This window comes from Python bivittatus, unplaced genomic scaffold, assembly GCF_059951505.1.
Source record: "Python bivittatus isolate LINGU-HERP-01145 unplaced genomic scaffold, Pbiv_v1 ctg000020_np1212, whole genome shotgun sequence".
Classification (NCBI taxonomy): Eukaryota; Metazoa; Chordata; class Lepidosauria; order Squamata; family Pythonidae; genus Python; species Python bivittatus.
Genome location: NW_028277030.1, coordinates 58,285,046 through 58,297,087, shown reverse-complemented (window position 1 = coordinate 58,297,087; position 12,042 = coordinate 58,285,046). Strand labels below are relative to the sequence as shown.

The 12,042-nt window shown below is 34.0% G+C and overlaps 1 protein-coding gene across 4 annotated transcripts in view; it reads right to left on the bottom strand.

Annotated features, from left to right (window-relative positions):
* Positions 1 to 12,042, bottom strand: part of SOBP (sine oculis binding protein homolog) — a 171,430-nt gene that overhangs the window by 64,238 nt on the left and 95,150 nt on the right. For 3 of the 4 annotated variants that reach the window (XR_015795844.1, XM_088139053.1, XM_007433311.4), the window contains one exon: positions 7,147 to 7,242. The exons of the other annotated variant lie outside the window; for it this stretch is intronic. Coding sequence is in view for 2 of the 3 variants with exons in the window: in XM_088139053.1 (XP_087995179.1) it covers positions 7,147 to 7,242 (96 nt within the window). In the remaining variant the exon portion in view is untranslated. The remainder of the gene's footprint in view (positions 1 to 7,146; positions 7,243 to 12,042) is intronic. 4 annotated transcript variants of the gene reach the window in all.

Sequence of the window (12,042 nt, the reverse complement as noted above, 5' to 3'; positions counted from 1 at the left end):
AAATTTAAGGAACAAAATCTAAGGAATAAATGTTTGAAAATGTATGGCTGTAAGGATGGTTTGCAAGGATAGAAAGGAGACGTGGCATTGGTGTGAACTAGATTCAATTAGATTTCCTTTTCTTTCCTCTTATCTCCTGTTTTTAATAACTTTTGCTTACTGTTACTCTCATTCAGTGTTTTGCATAAAAGCAACAGGCATATCCCCTGTTTACCTTAAAAGGGAAGAATATGATGGGTATGTATTGGGTATGTATTTTAAAATATTTTTAGTCTATCTTTAGGTCCTCTCTAAGCTGCTTACTTAATAAAAAAAACAATATATCAGTAACAATATTAATGTATAATCAGCCTCCAAAACTGGAATAACAACAAATAAAAATCAATCTAAAATACATTTCAGAAAAAAACCCAAGGGGAAAGCAACTTCAGCTTTCTTATCAGCTGCAGAGATAGGGCCTGATGGATCCTGGATGGCAACTCATTACAGAAGAGTGGGCCTGCTGAAAAGGCCCTCTCCCTTCCTTAATCTTTACCAATTTAACCACCACTGGTGCCAAACAAATGAGAAAGACCTCTTTCACTGACCTGTAAGTATAGATAACTGATATAGACAAATAATTTAAGAATCTCAGACCCAAATAATTTAACCAGTGCAATCACCCTGGGGCATTCAGAGGTTCTGCAGATATGTCCTGCCACCCCTCAGTCAATATCAGATTGGAGGATGGTATTCTTATCATTATTATGATCACACTTAAAAACTAAGTATGGAACAGAAATAAAGGAACATAAATTACTTAAATTATATAAAATTACAAAATAGACATATTACAAACTAGGAAGGATTTGAATCATACTGGAAATAGTTTGCCATACTTCCAAACCAGTCTGAATTATAATTTGAATATCATCCTATTGAGTCTCACACTTGACAGCCCCAGATTTTGTATGCCGCCTTTATATTTCATCTGATACTTTCAGCCTATTTATCTAACATTTCAATATCATTTTGAATGCTTTCTGTTTTCTAGGTTATTAACTCTTGTACCTATTTTTGCCATCTGCAAATTTGTTTTAACCCACGCAGAGACTTTTGCTTCATGCAGGCTTTAAAAATTGAATAAATAAATAAACTTGATCACCATTTGTTCCTTCTTCATCTAACTCATTAATAAACATATTGAAGAGTAGGGAATCTAGGGCTAATCCACCTGATACCTCTTTCCAATCTGATGAGGACCTATTGATAAGCACACTTTGAATTTAATTTTCAAGCCAGTTATGTAGCCACTTAACTGTCATGCCATCCAGTGCATATTAATGAGTCTGCAAATGAGCTGGTCATGGTTTATTTTATCAAATGCTTTGCTGAAGTCAAGATATAGTATCTTTACAGCATTCCCACAGTCAATTAAGAAAATCACCGGGCTGACTTCTGGTAAATACTGCCTTGCTTTTCAAGGTGATTATTTTTAATACCTTATCTTTATCTTATCATATAAAAATTATACATTTTATTTTTATGATTTTATCTAGAACTTTCCAATCAGCAAGTTCTTTTAGTACTCTAGGATATCATTCTTCTGGCCCTTAAGATTTAAATTCTTCCAAAGTAAACAGGTATGCTGACAGTGTTTCTATCAATTTCGAGCTTCAATCCTGATATTTAATTCTGTTCTTCATACTTGCTTAATTAAATGCATAATTTTTGTTGCAGAAGGCTGAACCAAAGTAGAGGCTGAGTAGCTCTGCCTTTTCTCAGTTACCTGTTAATGTTTTTCTTGCCCTGATCCTTTTCTTTCCTTTTTATTTTTAACATAAAAGAAGATACTTGCACTCTTTCCAATCCAATGGAATGTTGGATAGGAATTATGCAAAGGGATCAGAATTCTGCCTTTCCTGGCACCATCTTTAAAATTCCAGGCTACCTGTCTTTACTCTTGCTTTGTAATCCAGCCCTCTTCCCATTTCCTGCATCCTTTTAGTTTTTCACTGAGCTTTTTGTATAGCATTGACTTCTTCTGTTATATATATTTTTCTCATTGAAACTGTCTGCAACTGTGCTTTTCGTATCTCTTTACAGTTTGCAACTGTGTTTTTACTATCTCCTTCCTTATGAAAGACTATACATCTTCAGCTTCTTTTCCTATTAGCTTCTCCTGCCATGGGATCCTATGTATCAATGTTTTGGGTTTATTATAACCCACTTTTTTGAAGTCCGTATTCAACTATGCTTCGATCCAATTGATTTTTTTTTTATTTTTCTGAAAATTTCTTAAAGCTAGAGCATGTCATCAGATAAGGAGAATTTTGCATGAATAAGGAATGCAACATTTCATCTGCCTCAACAAGGCTAATTTTTGCATACCTTATGAATTTCATAAAAGTCTAATATTCAAAAACTAGGAAAAAATGAGCAAACAGGTACCCTGCCTAAAAACCATAAAGCAAAGCACACAAATCTCTTTGCCACCATCCTCTCTGCAATAAACTCTGAACAGTTTTTGAAATTCAAAATCTTATTCACAGGTAATTCGGTAATTAGATGGGCTGGCTGTACTGATTTTATTTGGAACACTGTGACTGTGGTAGTTGCCTTCTGTTATCTTTCCAGTAAAATCCTTTTTATATCTAGATATTTGATTCCCTTGGCTCAAAAAGAGAATCCAGCCCTTCTTCATATGTGATATTGTCTGACTACCACTTGTGTTTCATGATTAGCACCCGTTCTGTCCTGCCAGTGTTGGAAAGGAAGACTTATGCACATCTTTTGCTATTCTTCATGGAGCTGGGCTGTAGGGACAAGTCCTCAGTGAAAAGGAAGAACTTGCCATCTAGATTAACTTGGACGTATCAGGAGGTTCAGCCTGAATGGTAACAGTCTATTGTAATTATATTTTGCTTGGGTATCCTTGGAAGCAGCAGTTTGCCTGCATTATATTATTTAATATGTATTAAATATTAGTAGAAATATTTTGTTGTTATTCTTTTCATTTTGTTCACCTTATTTCTGAGTGTTTTAGTCCTTTGCTTTCCCTCTCTTCTCTTGAAACAGCTGGGTTGACATCACTACTTTGCTGTAGTTATGCTCACCAGACTTTGCACCCTCTCCACCTGCAAATAATGCCACTTCTTTATATTTTTACTCCACTACTAAAGATTTAGATCAGCTGATAAATAACAAAAAATAAAATTCTTAGTACAGGATCCATAAAATGTACTGAGCAGCAAATCAAGCCACAAGGATTGCCATAATCTTTGCTATGAAATATTTGTGTTACATACTCATTTGCTATTTTTATCATGTGACACTAACCATCAGGAAACCTAATTTTCCAAATGACTGACTTCACTGGTAATTCACAAAGATATTTCTGCGTCCTCACTGATTCAAGCATCTTAACTGCCAAGTATAATATCTGGTTTCTTATGTTCTGTATTAAATATTATAGCACATAACTCATTTTGGATTTATAGTGGGAAATCAATACTGTAAAGTAGTCTCATAACTGCATAGTGGAATTTCTTTGTGGCTATTTTCACCAGCCAAACTGTAATTTCCATGAATTTCCTAATAAATAGACCAGCCATATTCATGAAGGGAATTTGTCCAATAGTAGCTTATTCTGTCCCCAATTTGCTATCATGCTTTTTTTTTTATTTAAAAGTTGTGAAGTTCTACCTAACACAACAATATATATTGTGCTCAGATATAAACATTACAGACAAAGATATGTTTCCTAATGGTAAGTTTACAGGTTTAGAAATCTATGAGTACTTAGGAATTAAGGCTTTTTAATGCATGTCTGTGGCCCAGAATATTAATATTCTAGCCATGTATTCATGTTCTTCTGGGAACTTGCTAACAAACAACTTCCATCAGTGGTTAATCCTCTCTATCCAACCTGGCAGGATCCTTACAGCAGAAGCATTTTCCAAACTACAGAGACTGCACTTGCTGTAGAATCCATGCTTGAAAGTGGCCTTAGAAGCCTGAAGCTAGAAAGCACTTTGGAGCCTGAACTTCTAATTTCCTGTAACAGACTACTGTAAAACTTACTCTGCAGTACATTAAAAGAACTCCAAGGATTTCTTGATAGTTGTAAGAATAAATAACTTTCGATCTCTCCTTCATTTAAGCCTTAAGCTGTCCCTCACCATTAAAAGCTACTTCCCTTTTCCAGGGACTCAAACATTCCAATTATTCTTATTTTTCCAATCATCCAAAATGACACTGCTAACAAAGATATAAAGCTACAGAAAGAAGTTAGGAAAAATATCATTTTTCCTTTTAGCTCTGTATCTCACACCTTTGGCTGTGCTAGTTGGGTTATTAGAAGCTGTAAATTAGCAGACTATTGGAAAGTAACTGAAATATATTTCCAAAATATATTGAACATGTTACACATTGGATCTGCACCTGTGGTTGAATGGATCTGCGTTCAAACTTGTAATTAATCATGTAATATTTTTTAAGAGCACTAGGTCAAAGTGGGCATTCTTATATCAAGCATTTCTAGAAGGTACAATAGTGAAAGCAGAGTTATCTTCTTTGTGTGTCTACATTAAGTATATACATGTTTCTATATATACACACACAAGCACACTGATTACAAGAGATAATCCTTCCAAACCACTATTTTCTTCATAAAGCAAAAAACAAAACTTTAACAATTATTTCTTTAGGTAACAGCTATTTTTATATTCATATTTTTCATGCAGTGCTTCAGGAATCAAATAAATTATTTAACTGATACTTTTACGCAGTGCTTGCTTATTGGACCCTTTCTTGCATTCTGTTATGCATGAAGTCTTTTCCAGTGCATGTCTCCTTTCAGTGAGAATATGAAATATTTCAGTTTCAGGAAAATACATGACTTTAATATTCTAACATTAAAATAAATTCTCAGAATCACCTAATTTATATTGTTTTGTAATCATTTTGTAGATAGTCTGGCTCACTCTGAAATCGGCGGCAGTTTTCTATTGATTTAAATAGGAGCAGGACAAAGACCCAAATCCATCTTTTAAGAATATTTTAATTACAAAGCTATACAGACTAATCTGGTGTCGGTAGAATTGCAAAAGGCAACTAAAATATATAATCTATGCCCAGTGGTAGAAATCATTCAACAGCATATATTTATATAAAGTAATTTTTAACATTTCTGATTTCTGCATTTGAAACAGTTCTCTGGAATGTAAAAAAGCATTTCACAAGCATGGATCATTCATGTAATTTTCTGAGAGAAAGAATATTAAGAAGCTTGTGTTCATATATCAAATGATTCAACTGTATTTAAAACACTAATAAAAAAACTTTCAAATGACCAAACACTGTTGTAAAGTGTTTCAGTGAAGGCAAGTCAATAATTATATTTTAATGATTAAGCGATATGCCTCTACGTATGAATAGTATTTAATGTTCGCATTCTGCGAACAAACCACATTGAAGCTCAGTTTTAATAAACTATCTCTATACTTATACATTCAGGAACATGGACGTAAGACTATTAATTTGAACAGGTAGATAAAAATAACAATGTGACCAGGAAAGGATACTGGATTCTGGAATACCAATGGGACCAGAATTGAGTATTTCCAGTTTAGAGAAATATAACATAGATATAGTTCTGAAGAGATCCATAGTGCAGTACCATATATGTTTACTCAGAATTAAGTTCCACTTTGTCAACTGAATGTTACATCTAATAAAAATACTTCAGTTTGAAAGCACAAAATATAACTTGGATATTCCTGATATAAAACTCAGATATGAATTTAATAGGTAATTTTGGGTAAGGCATCACTTCTCATTCTTGTCTGCTCCAACAATAAGATTATAAAAGTGGCCTTCCCTATATTGTGATGCTACTGTAATAAGATAGATCAAAGGGTTAGCACTCAGCTAAATATAATGCAGAGTACTATATTTTATTCTCTTCTCTTGCTGTGCGAAGCATAGCTAAACTTGACAGTCTATCCCTCAGTTTTAAAACATTAACATGATAACAAAATCTCATGAATCAGAGGAAGGGTCAGATCTGGAATCCTTACAGAACTGCATCTACCAGTCTCAATAAAGTGCTATATTTCTGGTATCTTCCTTTTTTCCCCATTATAAAAAAAAACTATGCTTCTTACCAAAATAGTTGTTTTCTCAAACTGCTCAGATATCACCATTGATATATGGATCTTTCAAAAAGTTAAATATAATGGAGGAGAAACAAAAACATAATGGAATACTAATTGTACAGTCATCAGGATCTTCCTTTAAATAAATGACAACTCATTTTCTATTTGCTTTAACTAAACGAGAAATATTAAAGCCCGAAGCACTGATTTTTACATTTAAACAAAACTATTAGAAACTAATCATTTTGTTGAGAAATATAACATGCATTTCTATTTACTGTTTATTTTGCATGTGGCAAATGCAAAAATGAACAGCAAATTAACCCTGCCTTGGAATGGATCTCTCTTCACAGCTGAGCTGCTATCATCTCTCCTATGCCATGTAAACATTCCATGGCCCTCCTTAGTGCTTTGCTGGATTTGCTCATTCCCCGCCAAAGAGAACAAGAGTAATTTACTGTATTTTTCAATATATTAGAGTTATAATTGAATTATAAAGGGAGTACCATGCATCAGTGCTGCTGAATGTAATTTTAATGTTACCTAAAAACAATGTAAAAATATAAAAAGGGAGAGATGGAGAACAGGAAATGACTCTGCCATTTAGATATCATTTCTCTCCCTTCCTCTCTCTTTTTAAAGGTGTTTTACTATCAATTCATTGAATGACTTTGGTGGGATACAAGACTATGTTGCAATACCAAGCAGACTTACTAGGAAGTAAGCTCCATTGAACTCAGTGGAACTTTCTTCTGAGTAAACATTCTTCAGATGGCACTACAATTCAATTACAAGGACATTTTAAACTATAAGAAAAGATTTGCAAGCAAATTGAGAATTCAGACCTGTTCAACTATAGCAGACTTAGCATTTTCAACTGGTACAAGGTTATTTTTTAAAGCTATAATATTGCATAATGTTATATAATCACGAACAAACGTTTTTTCAAAAACTGTTTTCACTGTGCTAAAGTAACAATCTAGACTTGTTGTAAGTATATTATTCTTACAAGTAGTTCGCAGTTATTCTTGAAGGCAAGTCTTGGAGTTTCCTTAGCATAGTGCTGCTGGGGAAAATTTTCAGCATGTCCATCTTCATCTCTAGCCTGAAGGGAAATATAATGGCCTATTTAGGGACTTAGAAATAATGGAAGAAAAAGAATAAGCTAAATGCATAACAGCTAAGATCATTAAACAAACGGGAATTTCAAATACAACAGTAGTAAAAAGTTTTCTTATATATGCAGTATTAGAACTTTGAGTGCTCATTACACCATTAAAAACATGCAGATAGATTTTGGTGTAAGAGTAAAAGATTAACAAAGAAACAAGCCCCAAAATGAAGCATTTCAGCTCTCTGTTCTGAGTGTTTAATAGTACAGTCTTACTCATGTCTGTTCAGAGGTAAGTCACACTGAGTTGAACGGGGCTTACTTCCCAATATATATAGGACTGGAAATCTTAAAAATTTCAGTTTACTCTTCTTTTAGTATTTCAAGGATTATATTACATATATGTTATAGGTGTTTCACCCTTTAAAAATGTTCAACCAATAACATGTTTCCAGATTAAACATTCTAAGAAACAAGGTCTTATTTTCTCTCATGCTTTTTTTTGTTTGTAATCATTGTATTACATGGATTTCCTCTAAATTTTTAATGTAAAAATTGGAACCAAGTGGTCATTAAGTGAGGGCAATCAAATATGTTAAAATATTTAAGAATATAAATTGAAAGTTATGGATTATTTTGATCTAAACAGTTAATTAAGGAAGCTGAAGTTTAAATGGATAGATTAATGCAATTCCATTAGCAACTCTACTGCTTGCTTGCAGCAATTTCTTCTAATCTGCAACATATTCTGGTTTAGAGTTAAAGCAAAGAGAGAAGTAGGTGAAAGGAGGAGTGTCAGCAGCATGCTCATTACACCATTCATTTGGATGACACTTGCACTCTGTTCTACTCTCATCTCATCTAATCCCTGACTGTTCACTCTCCCTTTCTCCCGGTCTCCTGAAATTCACAGCTGAGCTGTCTCCCTCACATATGGCTTGCATATAATTATGCATATTCACATTTTACACTGCATTAAAATGATGAGCTTCTGGCTTCAGGCCAGCTTATTTAAATAAGACCCAGTGAACTTGGAAAAGGAAAGGGGGGGGGAGATAGATAGGAAAGCCATATAGCAAGCAGCAGGTAGTTCTGTCTCCTGCTCTTTGTGAAAGGGAAGGAAGGAAGGAAGGAAGGAAGGAAGGAAGGAAGGAAGGAAGGAAGGAAGGAAGGAAGGAAGGAAGGAAGGAAATAGAGATCTACCTGATATATCTATCAAGAGCATCTGTGAAAATATCTATGACAGTTCTTAAGATATTTCCTTTTCTTAATAGTGTGAATTATCCATTTTCATGTGCCATTTTTCAGAGTATTTATTTTCTGTTGGTATTAGCATTTATAAAAGATATTTGTACCTTGTACATTTATGTCTTACTTTTTGCTTTCAAAAAATCTGTCACTCCCCAACAATAGAGGCAAAAGAGCTTATCTGGGACTGGAGAAGGTCATAATAGTATCAAGGGTACCAAAGTTTAGCAAACGATTCAATTTCTGAGTAATTTAAACATGTTTTGGTTTTCCAGGCAGACACTCCACTTCTGTAGTCCCAGGCTAGTAGCGAAAACTGAAGGTTTGCTGAATGTAATTAGTTATTATATGCTATTTAATTCCAATCTAAATGTTAGGAAAGTCAAAATAAATTTCCCTCTAGTAATAATGAGATTCTATTCAGTCCTTACAAATTAATCTCTCTAAAATTCTTCACAAATACTCTTATCTTGTAAATCCTGATAGCAGTAGACACTAAGAAAGAGTAGCCAAACAAGATTTAGACAGGAAGAATGTTAAAAATAAAAACAGTAGGGTCCCATGGCACCTTAAAAGCTAACAATGTTTATTGCAGCATATGCTTTCATGGCCTAGAGCAGTGCCAACAGACAAATACAGCTATTTCAATTTATAAATGTGCTTTACTGTTTCTTTCATATACCTCTTTGGGCCAAATTATTTATGACAGGCAGTTCCATAATTCTTCCTTCCAATATTTTAAACAGAAAGCAGAATGAAACACTGAGATATGGAGTAAGGGGCTCCCAAGGAATGGTCTGTTTAAGCCTAAACAGCTGGAATCTGTAGGTTGGGCTTGGTCTAAGTCTCTTGATAGAGGCAAATAGCAAGGATAATTAGCTAACAGGCACACTATTGTAAGCGGACAGCAAAATAAAAATTAAGAAAAGGAATCCATAGCACCAAGGACAGCTCTCAGATTGTAGTCACTTACACAAGTAAGTTCTAGAGACAAACTCTAAATAAGTACAGTATTTATCCCAGGCTTTACCACTTTCTTAGGGGCACAACTGATACAAAACCCAGGAATATCTTCAATATTGGATTCTCCGTAAACTGAGCTACCAGACAATCATGCACTTATTTCTTTCTCCAATTTTTTTTTAATATCTTCTCCTCAAATAATACCCAAATCTCTGATTTAATCTTGTCATAACAGTTTAATACTTTACCATGCACTCATGTGCCTGCTCAAAATTATTCTTGTGCACTGATTGAGAAAGCAGCTTGAGGATATAATTTTGAGAAGCCAAATATCAAGAAGAAAAGCATTGACCTAGCTTACTTAGAGCTAGGCTGAATTGTTATGCACTCTTCATGAAGATCCCTTGGAATACATATGAAAAATGTCATCTGATACAAAAAAGTTCTTGCTAATAATAGATGGATAGACTGTACTGCACCAATTCTGTAAATGGTGCACACATTTACAAAGCCCAATTCAAAATGCTGTTTTTAGTAATTAAAAGCCTTAAATTATTTGGGTCCAGGTTATATGAAGAACCATCTACACTCTTCTATATCTGGTCATTTGTTAAAATCATCACAGAAGGATCTGCTGTTAAGATCTGTAAGATGGTAACCAACAATGAAAGAATCTTCTTTGTGGTATTCCTTGTCTATTTTTTATTTCATATTATGCTTTTAAGACTGCAGTCCAAATCCTCTTATCTGGAACAAAGCACCATTGAACTTTGGAGGACTTAATTTTCTGGAGACAGTAGAAGGATTATTCTGGGAAGCTTTGGATTTTGTTTCTTTTTAACCGGTTCATCCTGATTTTTTAAACCAAATTTTAGGGGCTTCCGATATTGATGCTGGATAGTATATTTTTTATTGTAAGCTACTTCGATAAATCTTGAAATGCAGCTAAAATTGCATTATTTAAAAATCTCTCCCATCCATTCTCCTATCCAGATTCCAGCCAAAAAAAAAACTATGCACATTAGACCTGTTCAAAGCATTTGGAAGAAACATTTTACAAAGCACGCTCATATGAACAAAGCATTATGCTTTGAAGTGTTAATGCAGCTGTATCCTCTGAAAGGTTCGGCATAGTTGCTTTGAAGGATTCTCTCAGTTATCTCCAGATGCTTGCACAAACTCAGCCATTTTGCTTCACAGGCAAACACAGCCAAATTGTGGTCTATGCAGGCATTAAGGAAGCAACCAGAGAAAGCAGCCACACTAAATTTTCCAGAAGATGCAGTTGCTTCTTTGAAGAAAGATGCAAACTTTGAGGCAACACATTTTAAAAATCACCCCTTTTGGATGCTTCATTTTAGCCTTACTACAGAGAAAAGTTTTGGTTGTCTGGCAGGGAATAGCTTTAAACCTGATAAAGTAGACATTTATGTTTATTTTAAAACAAACAAACAAACAATCACAAATTGTTTAGCATCTGTAACCTGATTCTTATTTTCAGACCCAACCACATTTGGAAATGTCAACAAAAGACAAAATACAAACAAGTTCGGACTATAGTTATGCTACCATAAATAAGTATCTGAATTGTAATATTTATAAATATTTTTACACAGCACATCTTTATTTGTGGCCCATTTTAATCTAGGTTTTAGTTAATATTTGATCAGGAGGATGGAACTTCATCTTGTCTTAGAATGGAATGGAATGGAGTAAATGTCTTTTGGACATTTCAGCCATATTGAACTTAGCATCAATCCCTGCATCTTAGGTCAGCTACCAGCGATAGACTTCATAAAACTACAGTCTTGATGACTGCCTTTTTGCATTGAGCAAAATAATAGATATCTGTAAGTGTCTATTTTAATTTCCCCAATATCCCAAAGAAAAATTAAATTAGGCACTTCAGGATGTTGTAGAAATTTATAATGACAGATTCCAACCACCCTTATAATCCTGCCATCACTGTCGTATAAGACTAAGAAAACCATCAGTTTGAAGAAGCCTTCACGCGTAGAGCTACCCCTGAACTATTACATTCTACAAATTTCATTTCCTTCTAAATAATTATATTAAGAATATAAATGGTGGCAGAAAAAGTGATGTTTATAGTTGTCTTTGCTGTCATAAAGAATTCACCATAATAACAACTGCTGGGGAAATAAAATAAAATTGAAAAAGGAGACTCTTAGAGCTAGCTGTTAGATTGATCTTTACCTTACTTTGGTTCCCAATATAAGAAGACTCAACTGAGGTCAATGGAAATAAGGGAGTACATGAAAGCACTCTGTGTGATTACTGTTTCTACCTTTCTAACTTCATCCTGTGTATGCCTTAACCAGAATCAATAGTTCATATATAATTAAGAATGCAGAGTAACAACTAATATGGTTTCTACTTCCAGTTAATGTTAACCATAAATGTTTCTTCACATTCATACCGCATAGTTTACCAGAAAGGAATTGCTGATTATGTTAAGTAGCTGTACAAGATGGGGCAAGGAATGGCACTTTAACAACTCATAGAGGTTCAATGTATTGTGCAAAAATGCCTACTGTGAGTCATAAAATAAGAGGATATATC